We start from the raw sequence: 22916 nt of genomic DNA on the forward strand, positions 1-22916 counted from the left end.
GAAACAGAAATGAAACTAACTTATTAGATTCTTTTTTTTTTTTTTTTTTTTTAAGACTTGCCTTTTACATAGCGGGTAGACTAGCTGGAAACCAGGGTAGGAGTAGGAAGTTAGAAGCTATTGCATTAATAGGGTAAGAGATGATGATAGTTCAGACTAAAGCAACAGTGATGGAGGTTCTGAGTAGCCATCAACTTCTGGAAATATTTTTTATGTTTATCCAAGAGCATTTGTTAATAACACATTAGGTGTAGACTGAGGGAAAGAGAAGAATTGAAGATGCTTGCAGAGTTTTTAGTCTAAGTAATTATGAAGTGTTGGAGTTGTTACCAGACAAGTTGAAGAGCAGTCAGATAAATGGCCTGGGATGTAGTACAGTAGTACAATACACACCTAGTGTTCATGGGATCCTGGGCTTAATCCTCAGCACCACAAAACAAAAGTACAGAAGATTTGCTGGAGTTGATTTGGTGAGAGAGAAGATCAGAAATTATGTTTTGAATGTCTAGTTTAAAATGTCAGAAATGTTGGAGTAAGGAATTACACATAAAAATTATGTTTCTAAAAGAAGGCTGGACTAAACAGCTAAAATTTACAGTCATGGGATGTAGATATTATTTTCAGTTGGGAGAATGTATGAAATTATCAATTTAGAGAGTATACATAGAACATAAAAGAGGTGTCACACATCAAGATCCCAGAACTTGGGACTCTGAGGAGGAAGATTGACATTGTTTCCAGGCCTGCCTGGTATGGGTGAGGGTGGAATGTGTGTTATAGTTTTTCTTGCATGCACGCATGGGGGCGGGGTGCCTTGTCTTAGAAAAATGACAGAATAAATAGGTTAAGAGACAGAGAGCTGGAGAGGTGGCTCAGCAGTTAAGAGTGCTGGCTGCTCTTCCAGAGATCCTGAGTTCAATTCCCAGCAACCACTTGGTAGCTCACAACCATCTATAATGAAATCTGATGTCCTCTTCTGTCATGTAGGCATACATGCAAATAGAGTATGACTATACATAAAATACATAAATCTTTTAAAAAACAGAAACACACACAGTGTAGTAGTATCATGGAAATCAAGTTAATAAAAGTGCATGGGGCAGGACTATAGCTTAGTTTAGAGTATTTGCCTATCATATATGAAAATTTGGGCTCAATTCTCAGGATAGAGTTGGGGGAATTCTATTTTTAAAGCTAAGCATGATGGCACATGCCTAAAATACTAGCATTTGGGAAGTGGAGGAAAGAAATTTAAGAGTACCAGTCCAGTCTGAGCTACATAAAACCCCTTTTCAAAAGAAAGTTATAATTGAAGAGAATAAAATTCATTCATTAAACGTAATTTAGTTTCCTTTTCCTTGAATGTTTACTGAATACACAGCCTTGTGAAAAAATGCAAATGGTTTGAATTTGGAATACCACCCCCGACACATACTTTGTCCCCAGCTCATGGAAGTGTTCTTATGGAACCTTTGGAGCAGGTTCCACTGCAGAAGTGGGTCACTGGGGATAAGTCTTTCAGTCTTGTGGTTCAGTCCTAATTGTAGCCCAAGTTTGGTCTCTCCTGGACCATCAAACATATGAGGAGTCTTTGCCTCACTCTCCTGTCCCTTTTACTACTAACACAGATTGGCCCACTGTTGTCATCATGCATTCCCTGCCATGATGGACTGATAGCTCCTGAAAGTAAAAACTAGAATAAACATCCTGTAAGATGTTTCTGGCTGGTAGTGAGTCACAGAGCGTAAAAGTAGCCAATACAGTGTTGTATTTGTTTTTGAGGCAGGGTCTCACTATGTAGCCTAGGCTGTCCCCTAAATCATTATCTTCTTGCCTCAGCTTCTGAAGTTCTAGGATTTCAAATATGTGCCACCATGCCAAGTTTAGAATCAGTGCTTTTATTACTTTGTAATAAATTCTAATGAATTAGACCCTTTGGTGATGAACTGTGTGATTTAGATTTCTTCCTAACAGTTTTACTTCTCTAACTATTTGTCCTACTTTAAGAATCCAGGTTTCACAACCCATTGTCTTTCCTTTGTTCTATGGTGTCCACTTTTGAAGGATTTCTTATGGGAAAGTGTGGGCTTAAATACTGGTCTTGGTAAGTAAAAGTGTTATAAAACCACAAAAGCTATTTAAGAGACATGGCCTCAAGCTGGGATGCTGTTCAGTTGTAAAACACCTAACTAGCATGTGTGGGACCTGGGTTTAATATCCAGCACAGCCAAAGACAGTTAGGTACACGTGCCTTTAGTACTAATATTCAGGGAAGCTGAGACTGGTGGGTTGCTTGAGCACACAAGTTTAAGTTTAACCCAGACAATGTAGTTGAGACCACAACTCAAAATAAATAAATAAAAGACTTTAATGTATTCCAAGATGTTCCCTGAGCCTTGTAGTGAACTTAGTTTCTTAGTTTATGTACTGTATACTCTGTGCTGTTAGCACAGGAGCAGAATGGATTAATGATGCTTTTCTCAGAATGCTCTGTTACATGATGTACAGTATGCCTGCAGATATTAACAGGTTTATGAACCTAGGCTATATAATTTCCCAACTCAGGAAATACACTCAAGCTCACTTTTTATTAATAAATACTATGCCAATCTTTTACCTCTTAAAACCTTCTGAACTAGCACATAGGCATTTGTGTTTATATATAGCCCATTTAATAATTCAGATGCATACACAGAGGTTTGGAATACTGTTCATCACACCACATTCTCTCTCTGCTTTGCAAGGGATGTGAAATTAGGTGGTGAAATATCAGCCTTGGAATTTAGGGGTTTCATTCTAACTATGTAGTTCAGGCTGGCCTCAACATTTCTGTATAGTCCATACTGACCTCAAGCCAGTTGATCCTTTCCCCTTTAGCCTCCCAAATGCTGGGTTTACAGGCTAGCGCTGTCATGAAACCACCACTTTCAAGCCCTGGAATTTTTATTTAGATGATTCTATTTCAAATAATGTTATCTAATTTTGTTTTTGTCGTGAACTTCTGAGAGAAATGTGTCTGCACACTCCAATAGGATACCAACAGCAGGACAGAGTAACGGTCTTACCCAAGTATAGGTTTACTATCAAATAAGGTGATCCCATCCCCCCAAAATACCAGCTGCCATCACTAAAAAGGTTCATTGCAATGTGGTTGATAACTTCCTCATAAATCCCTCTCCCCTGTTGAGTTAAACTTGAACCCTTTATATTCTGAGCAAGTATGCCCAACCACAGCCCATGCTTACTCTCATTGGCTGAGAATACAGTCCAACACAAAATCAAAAACTTACTTAGAATATGATCCCTGACTTTCTTGAACTCAATTGTGTGGTTCGTGAGTGTGAACTTTGTAGATGATAACATCTTTTTACAATGTTTGAAAGATTAGCCACACCTTCTATGCCATGTGCAGCTAGAGCAGAATTCCATACAGCTGGGGTAGACGGGCATGGCTGAAATCTCAGGTGAAGATCTGATGACTCTTCCAGCCCCTCCTTCCCTAAGGGAACTTTGACAGGACTGATCTTGAGGGCCTTTTGCAGGTGATTACTATTGTGATTAAGATGGCTGTGCACATAGAATAATGTTCTTAAAGTCCTGAGTGAGTGGTTCTAGGAAAGTGACCTAACTTTAAAATGTAAATACTTTGGTGGTATTTTTATATGAACTAAATGAAATGAAATAATGTAAAATATTTATCAATTTGCCTACAAATGTCAATAAATGATAGTCATGTATTGGTTTGTTAATTTCTTCTGACTGGAAAGAAGTTTATCAATCTTTGATAAATTAAGACTTTGCATTGAAATTTCATCACCAGAGCTCATCTGTAAATCCTTCTTCATTTTTCAATTCCTCTATGTTTCTGATCCTTTGAATCTTCTTCAAGCATGATGTTCTAATACTGTGTTCTAATTGCTGGTATGTCTGTGGCTTTGACCCCCCTTAAAGTCAGTGCCTGTGTTCTTGTTCATCATGCTTCATAATTCTAGCAGTAATGTCTTATCAGTTTGATGTTGGATATGCTGAGATAAAAAGACTTAGGTTTGACAAACCTGCAAATTTTCTGATAAGTTAAATAAGGGCTAGAGAGATGACTCATGAACAAGCCCTTGCTGTTCTTCCAAGGGCTCTGTGTCATTTTCCCAGCACCCTTATCAAGTAGCTCACATCACCTGTAACTCCAGCTCCAGGGGATCCAATGCCCTTTCCTTAGGCACTTAACACACATGGGATACACATAAATAAAATATTTTATAAACAAACTAAAATAGCTTGTAAAATATCTGACCATCCCCGAAAGACAATAGAGGAAACTTAGTTATGTTTTAGAATAAAAATTCCTTTTCTGTATGGCTTCAAAACAGCTTTCAGCAGACATCACAGAGTGTTATAGTTAAATGACAGTTTTAACTTTTTATATTTTTTTCACCAGAAAGTTTGTTGGACATTAGGAAGCTGAATCAGGAGAACTGCTATGAGTTCAAGCCTAGCCCTGGACTACAATGTGAGATCCTAACTCAAAAGCAGAGAGAGGATCAGGTGGTGGTGGTGCACACCTTTAATCCTACACTTGGGAGGCAGAGGCAGGCGGATCTCTGTGAGTTCCAGACCAGCCTGATCTACAAGAGCTAGTTCCAGGACAGCCTCCAAAGCCACAGAGAAACCCTGTCTCGGGGGGAAAAAAAAAAAAAGCAGAAGGGAAAATTTTGTCAGGCAGAATTTCATGCTCATATAGTGCTAGTACAATTCTACCTCAAATCAAAGAAAAGAAAATAAACTTTTTAAAATCTAACTTGCTTTTGTTACAAAAGAGGGAGTGAGGACTGAAAACATGCAAAATTTAGTTTTATAATTATTTAACTTGTTTCAGACTTAGAATAATGGTCTTTGACTATAAGCCTGAAGAATAGACTTTTTTTTTCTTTTTCCTGAACTGGCAAAAGAGTACCATTGTATTTCAGTCATTTTTGAGCGAGTCACTTAGCACACCCCGAGGGGGGCAGAACAAAGATTCTGCTGTGTGTTTCAGCCAATGTACATTCAGAGGGTTCCCTGGAAAGAAAAAAAAAAAAAACAAAACTTATGTTTCTGGGCTCTTTGAGTTTCATTTGTAAATCCAACTAGATAAAAAGGAATGTCTAGATCTAGATCTAGATGAGATCTTTATTAAAGAAAAGCTGGGGGCTAGAGAGGTGGCTCATCCAATAAGAGCACTTGTTGATCTTCAGAGGACGTGGGTTCAATTCCCAACTCCTACATGGTGGTTCACAACCATCTGTAGCTCTTGTTTCAGGGGATTCGTGCCCTCTAATGATCTCTTCAGGCACCAGGCACACAGGTACACAGGTGTGCAAACATAAATGCAGGCAAAACACCCATATGCATAAAAAAGAAAAAAAAAAAGCTGTGGGCAGCTGGGATTTGGGGCCATGTGATTTTGTTTCTGAGATGTTTAGGAACTTACTCAAATTCTCCTGGAAGGGAGAGCAACCAGCATGACATGCTTCATAACATGGCAAAGTCTCTAGAAGGGATGGGGTGAATGTGAGCTTTGTAAACCATTCATCACTAGACAACCCTGGTTAAAGTGGGTTGTGGCTGTACATAAAAACAGAACGGTGACTTCTGACATGGCAGTGGAAGCTACCATTAATGCTACCACTAATCTTTCCCACTAGAGCTTTTGGACAAGTGCATACCAACTCACATTGTGATGAAGTGTATGTAATAAAGAAATACTCCTAGGATTTGATAACTTCATTAATGTGGTGCTGGAAGATGTCACAGAGTTTGAAATTGCACCAGAATGAAGATTACTAAACTAGATCAGATTTGATAAGTGGAATAATGTATTAATGCTGGTTGCTGAAGGAGGAGAGCTTCAAGTATGAGTGGATTTCCTTGAGTTCTTGATTTATGCTGGAATCTGGGTTCTGTTTTTTTGTTTTTGTTTTGTTTTTGCCTATTCTTCAGTTATTTCCCATTAATGAAAACTTTACAGATGTATACCCATTTTTCTAAGCTAATACTAATTGTCTTGGAAAAAGAAGAACTTGTGTGTGTGTGTGTGTGTGTGTGTGTGTGTGAGAGAGAGAGAGAGAGAGAGAGAGAGAGAGAGAGAGTGTGTGTGTGTGTGTGTGTGTCCGTTCTCTTGAATTCAAGGCCAGCCTGGGCCTACAGAGTGAGTTCCAGGACTACACAAAGAAATTCTGTTTTGCAAAACCAATAATTAAAAATAAAAAACAAACAAATAAAAAAACCAATGGTAATCCAAGCAAACAGGAGTCTGAAGCAGAAGATTTAAGAGTTCAAGACTAACTTCATTTACCTAAGTTTGAGGCTAGCCTGGGCTACATGAGACTGTCTCAAAACCAAACAAAACATGAGAATAAATTCTTTAGTAAAAATTCCAACCAGGCAGTGGTGGTGCACGCCTTTAATCCCAGCACTCGGGAAGCAGAGGCAGGCGGATCTCTGAGTTGGAGACCAGTCTAGTCTACAAGAGCTAGTTCCAGGATAGGCTCCAAAGCCACAGAGAAACCCTGTCTCAAAAAACAAAAAACAAATAAAAAAATCCAGGTTCTAGAGTCATAAGCCGCACTCAATTTGCTCTTCTGGAGTATGCCTCCAAAATGCCACATTCTTAATTCGTTGGTATGAACCATAACTTTGGCAGTGGGAGAGCTTAAGGGCTTTGACACAGGGCAAACAATGAGATTCATTCTGTAAAACCCTAATACATAGTGGAACTTGTATAACCTAGCAGTTGTTCATAAACAGTGGTATTTTAGCTGATGTGTGTGGGGAGAGGGAGAGACACTACCAAAATGAGGTTCACACATACAAAGCAACTAAATTCCAGAAAAGTAAAATAAAATATCTTGCTCAAGCCATATCTCAGCACTGGCCTTACTTAGGATAGTGAACTATAGAGAAGCTATCTTTTTAACTTTGGGCTATTTTTTTTTTTTTCTGTATTGATACCTATGTGGATCTTCCTCCCACCAATAAGTGCTCTTAACTATTGATGTTTTAAGACTGTGTCTTACATACCTGGCTATAATAAATAAATGCCATTCATTTAGTCATATCTTGTACAGTATGCAGTTGACTCTTTGATACTATTTATTTTTCTCACTGTGACAAAATACATATCAAAGGCAACTTAAGGAAGAATTTATTCTGGCTCACAGTGAGGATACTGAGCATCATATCAGGAAGGCATGGCAGCAGAAACTTAGTACCTGATTACGTTGCACCTGCAATCAGGGAGCAAATAGGTGCATGCTGAAGCTCAGCTCATTTTCTCTTTTCTCTTCAGTTTAGAATACAGCCCATGGGATTGTGTAGCCATATTAACTTTTTTAGAAACACCTTCATTAGACACATCCAGAGGTATATTCTTACATGATTCTAAATCCTATCAAGTTGACAATCAAGACCAATCACCACAATTTGTACATACAAGTTTAATTTTGTATATACAAGCAACTACAGATTGAGAATGTTTTGGGAAGGGGTGTAGGATGTAATTCGGTGGTATAGTACTTGCCTGTGATGTGTGAATCTCTGGGGTTTGATCCCTCACCAATGCAAATAGTAAAAGAAAAAGTATTGCAGGTGAGATTGTGTCTATAGTGAACAGACTTTTTTTTTTCTCCTTTGTCATTATTCTTTAATACCCTATCACAACATTTTACCTAACATTTTCATAACTGGTAGTTTGAATAAGAATGACCCCCCCCCCATGGGCTCATAGATTTGAATGCTTAGTCACCAAGTAATGGCACTATTAGAAAGTGTGACCTTATTGGAGAAGTACATTGCTGGGAATGAACTTTGAGGTTTCAAAAGCCCAAACCATACCTGGTGACTCTTTTGTCTTCTTGCTGCCTGTGAAGCCACTTTTAGAACCTTCAATTCCTCTCCAGCACCATGTCTGCCTGACTGCTGCCATGTTTCCCACCATGCTGATAAAGGGCTAAACAAACCTCGGAAACTGTAAACAAGCCCTAGTTAATGTTTTCCTTTATAAGAGCTGCCATGGTCATGGTGTCAGTAGAACGATGGCTGAGACAATAGCTCTATACTTTCCCATCACTGGCTTAGTTTTCTGAGGTAAGCCCACCAGAAACAATCACACAGGAATTCATAAAGCCAAAAAGAAGTCTTTATTGCCGGCCTGTAGCTGCATGGGGAACTTGCCCAAATCATGCAGCCCCAAGCCTCTGTCTTTTATGCACAAAACCACATCCTGGTTGTCACATTTCACTTAGCAGGAAGCAGAACTTACAGAAGCCAAAAAGCAAAGTTAGTACATTTAGGGACTTTCCTGGAACTGGAGACTAGGTCTTTGATGGATTAGGATTTTATTCCTGTTTTGGCAGGTATTGGGCCTCCATGCTGGGTTTTAAGGTCAAAATATTGCCTCTGACATGGCATCAGTTTTGCTAAGGTCTGGGGTCCCGTTACATTAGCTGTATGTAATCGGAGAAAGATTCCTATAGCTTATGCTGTTGGTGAGTCCCTTATGCAAATGTGTGATGTCTGGCACTGCTGTCTTCAGTGATAAATTTTCTTGTTTGAGCACCAGGTGCCTCTGCTGGCCACACTTGGCATTATAGCCTGTGGCAGATTCTGTCTCCTTGAGACTCCAGAGCTCAAACCTGGCTAAGATTCTTGGGGAGTATTTCTCTCCGGTAAATCAGGAGTGTGAGAAGCCATCACAGCACTGAGAACTAAGTAGGTAAAGGACATGTCTTCATAAAGACCTCTTGATTCAGTCACTCTGCTAGATGGATGTGTCAGTGGCTGTTTAGTGTACCGCTGGACCTTCAGTATTCTCAGGCTGTTTGTAAGTGTTGGCAGATGGGTGGCTCTGAGGTTGATGAGGTACTGACCTCGGGCTATCAAATTCCAGAATTATTTCAGTTGATGAGCCGTTGAGAAAGAGAGACCATCATTCCTATGTACTTTACTGCCTGGAGAGTCCCCAACTCCATACACCCTTCAACTTGTCAGCCTCTGTCTGGTTTCATTCTCTAGAGCTGTTTTCCTGGGCCTTCCTTCACCCTATGACTTTGGCAGGCCCAATTGCAGCTACCAGACTGTGGTTCCCAGCTTTCAGCTTAATGATAGGTTCTATCTCAAGATGGTTCCTGTCCCTGACTTTGGAGTAGCATTTAATGTGATGAAATGGGATGTCAGTTTATATTGACTTTTTCACCAAAGAAATTTGTTTCTCACCAAAACCTGCAACAGGATTTGAAGCTTATCAAGGCTTTGGACTTTTCCTGAGAACAGATGCCTCTCTTGCTTGGCCTATCATTTGCAGTTTCTTTGCCCATTCCCCACTATGACACAGGGGCTTTGTCTACTCTTTTTGGTTGATCATGTATGTTTTTCTCAGCATTTTCAAATATCCCTTTTTTTTAATTGACTCCATATTTTTTCCCATTTTTTAAATTTAAATTAGAAGCAAGATTACATGTCAATTTACAAGCAATTTTACATGTCAATCCCAGTTCCCTTTCCCTCCCCTCCTCCCCTGCCCCCCACTAACACCCTATCCTATACCCTTTCTGCTCCCTGGGAGGGTGAGGCCTTCCATGGGGGCCTAGGCCCTCCCCAGTGTGTCTAGGCTGAGAGAGTATCCCTCTATGTGGAATGGGCTCCCTAAGTCCATTCCTATGCTAGGGATAAGCACTGATCCACTACTAGAGGCCCCATAGATTTCCAAGGCCTCCTCACTGATACCCACGTTCATGGAGTCTGGATCAGTCCTATGCTGGTTTCCCAGCTATCAGTCTGGGGGCCATGAGCTCCTCCTTGTTCAGGTCTGCTGTTTCTGTGGGTTTCACCAGCCTGGTCTGGACCCCTTTGTTCATCACTCTTCTCTCTCTGCAACTGGATTCCAGTTCAGTTCAGTGTTTAGCTGTGGATGTCTGTTTGTACTTCCATCAGCTGCTGGATGAAGACTCTATGATGGCATGTAAGGTATTCACCAGTCTCATTATCAGGGGAGAGCATTTAAGGTAGCCGCTCCACTGTTGCGGCTACCTTAGATTGTTAGTTGATGTCATTCTTGTGAATCTCTGGACATTTCCCTAGTGCCAGATTTCTCTTTAAACCTGTAATAGCTTCCTCTATTATGGTGTCTCTTATCTTGCTCTCCTCTATTCTTCCCCCACTCAGCCTTCCTGCTCCCTCTTGTCCTCCTCTCCCCTTCTCTTCTTCCCTTCTCATTCTCCTAGCTCCCCCCACCCCATGCTCCCAATTTGCTCAGGAGATCTTGTCCCTTTCCCCTTCTCAGGGGACCGTGTATGTCTGTCTGTCTTAGGGTCCTCCTTGTTTCCTAGCTTTTCTGGAAGTATGGATTGTAGGCTGGTAATCCTTTGTTCTATATCTGAAATCCATATATGAGTGAGTGCATAACATGTTTGTCTTTTTGTGACTGGGTTACCTCGCTCAGAATAGTTTCATCTAGTTCCATCCATTTGCTTGCAAATTTTAAGATTCCTCCTTTTTCTTCCCTTATGGATTTCCAAAACTCTTTCCTGTCTTTTTCTGTTTGGAATAGTCTTTTCTTCTGACTTACCCATCTAGTCAAACATATATCTTGGAAGTTCAGTATTGTTTCTGTTGTTAGTGCTCTGTGAAGTGTCAAGGATCTTTGGTATTTTGATACATATTACATTGAGTTGCTAGATCACTTTAGGTAGCAGGGACATTTTTAACAATTACATGGAATGTTTTTCTTCTTTGTGTGCATGTGCCACATGTATGTGCGTGCCTTATATATTTTATGTATTTGAGTGCTCTGACATTGACTGCATATATATTTAGGAATGTTATTTTCTCTGCTGAATTAATACTCTTACCATAATACAGTGGCCTTCCTTGTTTGTCTCTTTTTACTCTTTTGACTTACAGTTAGTTGGTTTTGTGGGGTTTTTGTTTTGTTTTGGTTATTTTTTTTAATTCTATAAGAATGAAATATTTATTCCATCCCTTTACTTTTGTATTTGTATGTGTCCTTAGAGGTGACCTGGATTTCTGATAAGTATGTAGAGTAGTTTTTCTTTTTAATCATTCTGTATATGTTTGGGGGATGTTTGTTTACCTGTAATGCTAAGGATTGAACCTGGGGTCTAGAACATGCTGGGTAAGCACTATAACTCCAGACTGTTTAATTGGAGAATTAACTTAACTTTGATTCAAAGGAATTATGGCAAGGTATGGCTGTACTATAGCCATTTTGTAATGTCTAGCTTTGTTGTGCCTTTTTTTTTTCTTTGTCCCTTTCTTTCTTGTCTTTCTTGATGATTTAGTGCTTTATTGCTTGGCTCTAGTATTGTGGTTTGAGTCTGTGCTTATTATTTTTGGTTCATGTGATATAGATTTTTTTTTGTCTTATGGTTTCTATGACACAAACATCTTATGATTGTAACTATTTTGACATTATAGAAACTTAATGTGGTCATAAAGACATAAACAAAAGGGTGCTGAAGAGATGATTCAGGTGTTAAGAGCACTGGCTGCTCTTCCAGAGGTCTTGAGTTCAATTCCCAGGGACTAGATGGTGCCTGAAAAACATCTGTAGTGGGATCTGATGTCCTCTGCTTCTGGCATAAAGGTGTACATGCGGTTTGAGCACTCATCTACATAAACTAAATAAATAAATCTTTTGTTAAAAGATAACAAAAGCAAAGGAACAAGAACAATTATTTTAATCTAAACAAGGGTAAGACTATGCTAAAGATATATGTAGTTTATGTACCATTTTTAACAATATTAGAGCATCTGGATTTGTCTAAGTACTCTTACTAGTCAGTTTTATATTTTTCTGTGTTTTCTTATACTGGTCAATCTCTTTTAATTTGAAGAACTTCCCTTCACCATTTAAGATGGATCTGGTGGAGATACAGTCTCTTCTTTGCTTTTGCTTGTCTTGGGATGTTGTTATCTCCATGATTGGGTGCAGTATTCTCTTTTTAAACACTTACATATATTTATTTATTTTGGGTGTATAGGGGGAGGGTAGAACATGCATGCCACCTTGAACCTGTGGAGTCAGGACCACCTGACAGAGTTGTCTCTCTTTCCATAATGTGGATTCTGGGGATGGAATTCCAGTTATCAGGCTGGGCAACAGGCAACTATTTAACATATCCCTGGCCCTGGACACAGTGTTCTTGATTAACCGTGTTCTTTCTTTGATGTGAAAATTTCATGACACTTCTTCCTACCTTTTAGGTTCTTGCTAAGTCTGCTGTCATGCAAATTAGGATAGTTATAGTGTTATTGGTGTATTTTCACATATAGCCTTTAGAATCTTTTAAATATTTTATATGTACACATGTGTTTTGCCTTCATGTATATCTACACTTGCACTACATGTGTGCCTGCAGAGGCCAGAAGAGGACATCAGATGCCTCTAGAACCAAAGTTACAGATGGTTGTGAGCTGCATTGTGGGTGCTAGTAACTAAACTCGGTCCTCCGCAAGAGCAGCCAATACTCTTTAACAGCTAAACCATCTCTCCAGCCCCTAAAATCTTCTTATCTTTTATTTTAAGAGCTTGACTAAAGAGATATCTTGGGGGATAGATATAACTGGTTACCTTTTAGTATATATGGATGTTTATATCCTAACACAGATTTGAGACATTTCTGATACTATGTCACTCAACATCCTTTCTACTTCTTTGGCATTAAGTTCTTCTTGAGACCCTGTAACTTTGAATATTAGTTATTTTCCTTACCATCACAAAGTGTTCATAAGTTTTCTAAATTTTTTTGCTCCATGTATTTTTTCGCAGATTGTGTGCGTGTGCGTGTGCATGTGTGTGTGTGTAAGCACATTTGTGCAGGTACCCAAGGAGGTTAGAAGAGTGTTTCAGGTCCCCTAGGGCTTGAGTTAACAGGCAGTTGTGAGCCACATGATGTGGGTGCTGGGAACCAAACATCTGTAAGAGCAACAAGCACTTTGATTTGCTGAGCCATCTCTTCAGCCAACCCTTCATCATATACTTTCCAGTAGCTAGTTACAAGATTACTAGTTTTTTTCTTCTATTTCATCTGTTATGCTATTAATGCTTTCTGCTAGTTTTAAATTCTTTTTTTTTTTTTTTTGGTGTTTTAAATTCTTTTGAGTGTTTTTTTTTTTCAGTTCAAGAATTCTGTTTGATTTTGTGTTTGCTTCTACCTTTAAGTTTCTGCTAAAATTACTAAAATATTTTTTGTTTCATTTCTTCAATCTCATTGAGTTTCTTTAACAAACTGGTGTTTTAAGTTCTCTGAGATTTCTGACACTTGAACTGAAGTAAAATCCTGTTTTCTCGAAATATATTGATGCTTTGTGGCATGTGCCATTGAATGTTGGTGCCATTCTTTGGGTGTTGAGGTATCCTAATCATCCTAATATAGTGTAGCTTGAGCCTGGCTTTCTGTGAGCCTGTTGTCACTCTCACTGTGTCAGCACTGAGTAGAGCATAGGTCCACATTTGGTGGGAAACTGCTACCATATTGTCCCACTTTGGTACTTGAGCACAATCTAAGCCTAGGTTTTTCTCAGACTGAGTATGTGTCATTTGGAAAGAACTAAGGAAACACCTAGAATGTGTTGTCTGTAATAGCAATCTTCTGCCTGGGGTCCTGTAGGCCCGGTTGCCTCATGCATAGCTCCAAGTTTCTTTCTGGGGTCTGTTTTATATGGCAATGCAGGATTCAACCTTTTTTGGGGAAGAATCACTTTGAATAGATCTTTGATCGTTAGGCTCTTATGTCATACCAGTAGCTACCAGTTCTTGTAAGCTGTGTAGTACTTTGAGTCCACAGACTACTAAAACCAGCACAACACATAGGATCCTATGGCCCAGGGTCACAGTGCTATGAGCTGCCTGTTGCTGAGGTGGACTACTGGATCAAGATGACTGCAGCCAGTCATAGGTGATATGGTAGTAATAAAAACCATATACACTTTGTCTGTCTTCTGCTGGTACTGGGACTGTTCGGAGACTTTATCCACAGGCAGGCCATTAGGATGCAACTAGTATTTGGCTTTACGCATTTAAGATCTGATTAGCCACCAGGTAATGGTGACACATGCTTTTAATCTAAGTACCCAGAAAGCAGAGGCAGATAGATCTCTGAGAGTTTGAGGCCAGCCTGGTCTACAGAGCAAGCCAAGACACCAAGGCTATATAGATAAACCCTGTCTCAGAAAAAAAAAAAAAAATATGATCAGCCTAGTACCAAGTTCTAGCACATAGTCTTGTGCTCACTACCTTATCCCCATGAATGGAGTCTTATACCACACTGTGTTGGGATAGTGTTAAGGAAGGTGTGGTCCTGGGCCATCTGGCTGACTCTAAGCTGAGCCGTGCCTGTATTTAACTCTTACATTCAGAGGTTTAACAATTTTTAGTGCACCGAGATTCATAGCTTATGGTAATGAAGGACATGTCTGTTTTGCTAATGCATGGACCTGTCTGGCACTTTGGCAGTTTAAGAGCCCTGTCAGTTAATACTGACTTGGCAATACTAGTGTTGCCTGAGGTTGGGGAATGGGTGGCAGAGACAGTGCCTTAGCTTCCAAAGCTGATGCTGAGCTGGTTCATACCTAAGTCTCTCACAGCTTCAAGGGACTGTACTACCTTTAGCAGATCAGATGTGCCTTGGATCCAGCCCAGGCTGGAAACAATGCAGGCTGGAACTGAAGATTGTTCTACCCATGCACAAATATCTCTCTGTTGTTGGAGCCAGATCAAGGCTCCATATGTGAATTCTAGTCTGCATATAGGACATTCAGTTTCTATAGTTGCTTGGTCTCACCTTGGGCCCGGCATAAAACGCTAGGACAAAGAGCCCTCGGCTAGCTTTCACACTCTGCTCCCTACCAAGTGGGATCTCATCCTCCCTCTACTGTCTGAGGCCGAAGGAGGTAGTCAGCCTCATGATATAAATATAGTTGTAATGCATAGTGACTTGCTGGCAGAGGTCATGTGACTTTGCCCAACACTGGGTTTCACCATGGCAGGCCTGGAACTGAGTATCAAGGATAAGACCTAGGCTTAATCTGTACTCTAAGCAGGAGGCATCTCTCTCCTTGCTGTAGAAAGGTAATATAAATAACTCTTTGCTTCCTGCCTTCTTCAGTACATCTTTTTAATTTTTTGCACTTAAAGCAGATAGTATTTGAGGATGTTGGCATGTGCCTGTAATCCTAGTGTCCAGGAGGCTCAGGCCAAGAGCATTTTGTTAGAGCCTTAGCTATGTAGGAAGTCTGTCTTAAAACAAAAGAATGTAAAGCACTGGCTCTGTGGTGTCAAACCCAACTCTCTTAACTCTTCTGAAAATTGTTTGTCATGTGAGTAGTTAATCAGATGGTTATGGGAGGTACTTATGTAGTCTTGCTCTGCCTCATCTATTTTAATTTTAGCTTTGTAGTATATTTTGAACTTGAGTATACTTCCTGCTGTGTTTGGCTCTTTGTGTTTTATAATTCCATGTGACTTGAGAATTGTGTTTTTTTAGTGTTATGAAGACTGCCTTTGTTATTTTAATAGAGGCAGTATTGAATTTGTAAATTGGTTTGGGTAGTCTGAACATTTTTACAATATTGATATTCCAGTCTGTGAACACAGGAGGTCTTTTCGTTTCTATGTATCCTCTTGGGTGCTGAATGATTTTTATTATAGGGATCTTTCTTCCTTTGATTAAATGTAGTATTGGGTACTTTTTCTTTGAGTGTCTGGGTGTTAAACACATTGTTAACCTACCTTCCAAGTGATTTGAAGATGATTCTGTATAATAATATCACATTGAGCAAGAGCTTTGCAGTGTGCAGAATCTGTTTTAACCTTAGGATTCATCCTGGGATATCCTCATGGTTAAGTTTTCTGGCATGTACTTGTTTCCTAAGTAAAAGAGGCTGAGTAAATATTTAGGCTAATGAAAGTTTGGGATAATTATTTACTGTAATTCACCAGTTTTACAAGGTGAAAGGTAAGGACTGACACTTGATGTCCTCTAACCACATATGTGACCTCACACAGACACATACATATCATGTACATATGAAAATAACAATTTACAAGGAATTAACTAATTTCAGAATTTATGTAAATTTTCTTTAGGCCTCTCAGAGGTTTTTAGTAGTAAATAAATTGTTTTCAGACAATATATTCTGATCACAATTTCTCCTTCCTTGTCTCCTCCCAGATCCTCCCTACCTCCCCACCTACCTAATACCATGCCTTCTTTCTCTTTAGAAAACAAACAAAAAAATAAGCCAGAATTTTTTAAAGGGGGTGTGTGGGCACAAAACATACATACAAAAACAGAACTGAAAACTATAACATAAAAGCAAAAGACAGGATTTTTTTTTTAAATGCCCAAACAAAGCAATATGAAAACCAAGAAAAATCTACAAAGATAGCATTGAGTTCATTTTGTATTAGCTGTCTACGCTGGGCATGGGTTCTTTCCTTACATTTATCTACCCATTAAGACTATTTTTTCTTTGTAAGTGGAGATACATTCTTGTTAGGGTTGGGGACTCATGTCCACTTCCCACTCTCAGCACTGGGACCCCTCTGGCTTGAACCTGTGCAGGCCTTGTGCATGCTTCCATATTCTGAGTTCATATGTGTGTCAGTCCTGTTGTCTAGAAGACCCTGTTTTCTTGGTGTGATCCATCCCTTTGGGCTCTTTTTCCATCTCCTGTTCCATTTAGTTCCTTGAGCCCTGAGAGGAGAGATTTGATAAAGATACCTCATTAAAAACTGAGTGTTTCAAAATCTCTTTCTTCACATTGTCCAGTTGTGGGTCTTTGTATTAGTTCTCGTCTACTACAAGAGGAAGCTTCTCTGATAATGGTTGAATGAGACACTGATCTGTGGATATAGCAGAATATTACTGGGAGTCATTTTATTGCTATGTTCCTTTAGCAGAGCAGTAGTATTTGGTTTTTCCCTAGGCCCATGTTCCCTCATCTCAGGTTCTTGGTCACCTGAACAGTGTTAGAAATGAGTCCCATCTTGTAGAGTGGGCCTTAAATCCAATCAAATAATGGTTGGTTACTCCCACAACATTTGTGCCTCTATTGCACCAGCATATCATGCAGGCAGATCACTATTGTAGATTTGGGGTTGGTAGCTGGCTTGATATTTAGCTTTCTCCTCTAGTAGTATGCAGGTGCCCAGTACCTTTCAGTACCATAAATATTAGTCAGTAGGGGTGAAGGCTCTAGTTAGGCACCAGCACAACTTCTCCATATTCAATGAGATAATTGTTATCTTCAACAACAGGACCTTAACATCAGTTAGTGGAGAAGGAACCAATAGCCCTGGAAATCACCTGAGTTGTTTGGGGTTTCCATAGGGCCCCTTTAGCCAACAGCTCACTCAATTAGATGTAACCCATTCCTGGCTCTAGAAGTTTCATTTGGTGGCAAAAGATGTCTAGTTGGGACATGGCTCACTGATTGTTTTGGTGACTCCATTATATTCCATGTATCTCTTAAGAAAATTCTACATTAACAGGTTTCCGTTGATCCCCCAACTAGCCATTTCTGACTGAGGTTTTTAAGTATTAGTTAATGTTCTGAGTATCTACACAATCCTACTAGAATTTGGGAGATGGGTCTACAGCCATACCACCCTGAATGTGCCCGATGTAGTCTGATCTTGGAAGCTAAGCAGGGTCGGGCCTGTTTAGTACTTGGATGGGAGAATTTTGGAGATGGCTATTGAGGAAGCAGCATGTTTTGTAGCACAGCATTGTACACTAAGAAAGAAGGGCAGGTCCCAGCTGTTAATGAGAAATGAATGTTCAGTATAGCCACTAACTATGTATCATGTTTGGTAGCGTACTTGTCTGGTATTTATAAGGAATCTGAACCCCAGCATTGCCAAACAGCATTATTCTCCCCTAAATCATGAACTGTTTATGAATTTAATTATTTCATATAATAGACTCAAATCAAAGGCCCATAGACTATATCTACAATAAATGTTGTAGGTTTCAATTATTTGAAGAGTGCATGAGAACTCATTTGTTTCAAGTGACCCTACCACCCACCTTCACTCAGAGTCTTGCTTTAGTTAACAGTGGGGATATGGTTTGAGAAAAGCATCATTAGGCAACTTTGTGATTGTATGTACATCATAGCAAGTACCCACACAAACCAACATAGTATATCTCAATCACTTGATGTTGCATCTTAATGCAATCAAGAAATGTAGTAAACCTTAGTGAAGCTTCTGCCAATGTAACATGGTACATACTATTTAACAGTGAATTTTAATTTATTTTGGCAGTGTTAGAGATGAAACCTGGGACTTTATGCATACCATTCGGACATGTTACCCCAGAGCTATATCCCCAGCCCTTGAACTTTTTGTTTTCTTAATGTAAATAGAAGTATACTTTCAAAGAACTATGAAGGGGTTGGGAAGAGAATTTAGTCAGTAGAGTGCTTGCCTTGCTTGCAAGCATGAGAACCTGAGTTTAATACTTAGAACTCATGTGGAAAAATCAAGCATAATGGTATAGGATTCTTGTTACCAGCCAGCCTTTGTGAATCCCCGGCCAGTGAGAGAGGCCATATTACCAATAAGTAAATAGACAGTGAAGAAGGAACAACACTTGTCCTTTGGCCTCCAAATGTACAAATATGTATGCCTGAGCATACACAGCACCATATAAAGGTTATACTGAAACAATCTAAACCAGTGATTGAATCATTTATTATCATCATCAAGTACTGGTTATTTTATATAACTTTTGCTTTGTTTCTATACAGTTGGCAGGACGGAGGCTCTGTTTACACAAGAGTTACAACAGACACATGAGTAATGCATTGCACTATGACATTGCTATAGCCACAAGGACACTAGACAATGGGCAGTTTTCATTTTTATCATAATGGGACCACCATTGTGTATATGGTTTGTTGCTAGCTGCATTGTATGACTTCAGCTTTTTTGCTTACATGAAATTTCTTATTCCTTGTCCTTACCTGGTCTTTGTTCTAATGCCCTGAATAATTTCTGCAGTGCTTTGTTGGTACGATTACAGAAACAAATGCTAGTGATTTGAGGTGTTGTCTTGTCCTAGATAGTTAGTTTTCTGTCTTTCTCACTGCTTCTCCTTTCAGGCTCCAACAAATAGCTTTCAAGTACACTCTGTAAATGATTAGCATCCCCTTTCTAGCATTTGAATTTGTGACTGTTAGACTTTGGTGGAGAGAAAGGAAGCTAGCTACGAATGAACAACCCACATGGAGTTTATTAACAAGAGGCAGAGAGAGAGAGGGTGTTTAGCAGAAAGATAGAAAAAGGCCTGGACATAGGGTAACTCCTTCCATCTTCTGGTTTGCTGACAGAAGTTAGATAAATCCTGCAAAACTTTGGGGTCTAGAGTCCCGTTTGGGAGCCAGTGAGACTCGTTCTCTAAGGAATACCTTGGCCATTTTTTCGTACTGAGATAAGTGAGTCTGGATGCCTTAACAAATGGCATTAAGTGTAAGGGTTTTAATTTTTCTAGAGGACATCCCAGTGGAGTGGATGGGCTTATCTCCTTCATTGGTTTATTTCCCATGGGTGAAAAAAGTCAAGAAAACAGCAGAAGCCCCTCTCCGAATGCTCGCAAGTGCCAGGGGCTTCAGCCGGATAGACCCTGAGTCTGAATAGGGACTCAGCTGTCCCGTAGAGTGAAAAGAAAACAGAAGAACCCAACAGTCCCACAGTGGCTAGCCACCAAGGGAGCAAACAGCTGATGGGGCTACCCGTGGGAAGTAAGCCAGGAGTGATTGTTGGCGAAGGGTCCACCATGACCGTGAAGATTGTGGTTGGGTGTTCCCCCGCCTCCAAGAACACTAGAAGGGTGCTGGATGCTCAACAGTCAATCGTTCAGGTTCAGGGAGACGTTTACGCTGACTGAAAGGGGGTAGCCTTACCAAATAGGTTTTGGTGTTGAATGCAGAGTCCCAGCAAACCGGTGAGACAGAGTGTGGGTTTTTGATCCTCGTGTCAGGGTCCCCTTGCCTTCCCACCTTCCCCATATTGGGCACCAAATTGTTAGACTTTTGCTGAAGCTATGGGTGGAGAGAAAGAATGAACAATCCACATGGAGTTTATTGACAAGAGAAGGGGGGGTGGGGTTGGATTGTCAGCCAACCCAAGAGGCAGGGGCTGGACCTTTTTAAAGGGAAGACTTCACATGGGCACTGAGGTTTCACGCATGGGCAGAGTCCTCATGCAGGCCGTAATGACTTTTTTGATGGGAGCTAGAAATGGTCCACACAAATTGAATACAGTGTGATAAGGACCATAACTCCTTTCTATGTAAGTGTGTCCTGGTGTCATTAGTCCTTTGTTTTAACACACACACACACACACACACACGTATGCACCTTTTGAAGAAATTTTGTCTTTGGTTTACTACCTTGTTCCTGGGGGTTGGACATTTCAGAGGTTTGTATTCAGCTTGTTTGTGCCACAGCTTACTGCTGAGGTCTTGGAGCCGTTTTTGAGGGTATTCTAACTGCCAAGTATATAAACTCTAAGTTCAAGAACAAAGAAAGAAGAAATCTTATTAGGTGGGTCTGTGGGTTTGGTGGATCCATTGTGAGTCAAGCTGTTGCCAAGACTGTATTATCTCCATTCAGCAGATTTTAAGTAAGGTTAGTTCTTTTGCCTTAACAGAGCTTTGAACTGGGGTCATTCCCTTAGTTCCATTCATTTCAGGACTAAGATGATATCACGTATCTGGTAGCTTGGTGTTATCCAGGTGGTCTTCCCCAACCTGAAGCAAGCATGTACTTTTTAATAACGTTGATAGGCTTCTTAATCTTACTGTACTTGCATGTCTGAAGTTAGGTAACCTCACTCCTGTTTCACTGTACTGGTCAAAACAAATCATAGAACAACCTAAATCAGTTAGGAAGAAGAAATAGATTCCAGTTCTTGATGTAAGTTGGTAGTCTATTGCAGGAGAGCATATGGGATAAGAAATATCTTTGTAGCTTTATTGGAAGTTTAATTTGCTGTATCCTCTATCTTCCAAATCTTTGTAATACTTTCTTACTTGACATAGTTTCGTCTTTTAATCTACTTATCCCTTTTGTACACTGAAAAATCTTTTTCACTAGTCACTTTTATATGGATTTATCAGGATTTATATTTTGTTCAATTCCCCATAGTTAGTTGGAAATTGTGATCTTTGTATTCAGGGTTATCGTTGCTCTTCTTAGTGTCCCCATGTTGCCTTATTAACATAGGAAACCAAGTTAATAAGTTGTCTTGGTTTCTTTTTCCTTTGTTACTGATTGGTATTTGGCAAGTTACATATCACAGTGTGATAGTAGTTAGAAGTATTCTATGCTGATAGAAGACATTCCTTACAAGAGAATAAGAAATACATATTATATAGAGAATTTAAATGTGTGATTTTTATTATCACCCATATACCAATAATCTTAAATAACATGAGTAGCAAAACTACCCTTTCTGTTGTGGGATGTGGACTGCTTTGAAGTTTTCACTTTTGTTTGCCAAAGTTCATAGTTCAAGATTATATTTTATCATTCTAGTGTTTTTGTTTTATAACTAGTTTTCAGAGGGCTAAACAAAGATTGCCTGCTGCTTTTAGAGTGAGCAGTAGTGTTGTCCATTGGATATGTTTTTGCTTAGTAGGAAATTATAACAGTCTTTACAAAATCATGTTTTAAGGGGACTTTGAAAAACCATGGAGCTGGAAAGAGGTGACTCAGTGGTTTAAGACTGTTTCCTGTTCTTGCATGGGAACCAAGTTGAGTTCCCAGAACCCACTATGAACCACCTGTAGCTCCAATTCCAGAGGAGTCAGATTTTTCTGGATTCTTTAGGCACCTGCAATCACATGAACATACCCCTCACCACCATCCTATATACATGATTAAAAGTAAAATAGGTTTTTTTGTTGTTGTTGTTTGTAAAAAGGATCTTTCAGAAGGGTTAGATGGGATGCCTAAAGATTTGTAAACTACAAACACTGGGACTAATCTGGAAGAAACTGAAAACAAAGTGAGACTAAGACTAAGTAGCCTGTGTGATAACATTTCAAATATTATATTTAGTGGATACTAAAAAAGGTCATATCTGTCTAGAAATGAAAAAATGAGTTAGTATACTTAGATAAGAAGTAATGAGTTTTTGGCTTATGTTTTTGAGTGTCTGCCATGCTCATGTAGAAGAAGAGTTCCTGGATGGAGTGCCTACTTGCTTTTTGTTTTGTTTTTGAGACAGGATTTCTCTTTATAGTCCTGGATGCCCTGAAACTCAATTTGTAGACCAGGCTGGCCTCAAAGTCACAGAGATTCACTTGCCTCTGCCTCCTGAGTGCTGGGATTAAAGGTGTGTGCCACCACCACCCAGCTTCCTCCTTACTGTTTAAAAATGTGTAATTCAGAAGATTTTGTGGCTCTTCTAAGGTTAACAGAGCTCTGTCTTAAATGTTTGGGTGCTTAAAAAGAGATTGGGGAGGGTCATATTCTAGAATGTATATTTGAAAAGTAATTTGAAAACTTTTCTGTTCCACAGGACTTAAATACTATTTATTCTTACCTCCATGGAATGGAAATACTATCAAATCTCAGGGAGCATCAGCTTAGGTAAGTGTAACTGACTTACCATTCTGTGCTGTATACTTATTTGTTTACCAGGTACTTATTATGTCACCCTATTTAAGCATTTGAAATACTTAGATTGCTAGTGTCCTAGAGTTTGAAAGCACATTAAAAACTATGTATCCTATGTTGAAATGGTAAGTACTGTGAGTATGATAGAATGTGATGATCTGAAGTCACCTAGTAGTTGCTAATATTTCCATGATTACTGAAGGCCTCTCTTAGGAAGTAGGTTTTGAGAA

General features: G+C 39.5%; 1 protein-coding gene across 8 annotated transcripts in view; it reads left to right on the forward strand.

Annotated features, from left to right (window-relative positions):
• The window catches only part of Rapgef6 (Rap guanine nucleotide exchange factor 6), a 187270-nt gene that overhangs the window by 2076 nt on the left and 162278 nt on the right, over window positions 1-22916 (forward strand). For 7 of the 8 annotated variants that reach the window (XM_035447727.1, XM_035447724.1, XM_035447722.1 and 4 more), the window contains exon 2: window positions 22589-22659. In XM_035447727.1, the coding sequence (XP_035303618.1) occupies window positions 22589-22659 (71 nt within the window). Of the gene's footprint in view, window positions 1-22588; window positions 22660-22916 lie in introns of those variants that run through there. The other variant, XM_027427489.2, reaches the window with a different exon arrangement.

This window comes from Cricetulus griseus, chromosome 7 (genome assembly GCF_003668045.3).
Source record: "Cricetulus griseus strain 17A/GY chromosome 7, alternate assembly CriGri-PICRH-1.0, whole genome shotgun sequence".
NCBI classification, from domain to species: Eukaryota; Metazoa; Chordata; class Mammalia; order Rodentia; family Cricetidae; genus Cricetulus; species Cricetulus griseus.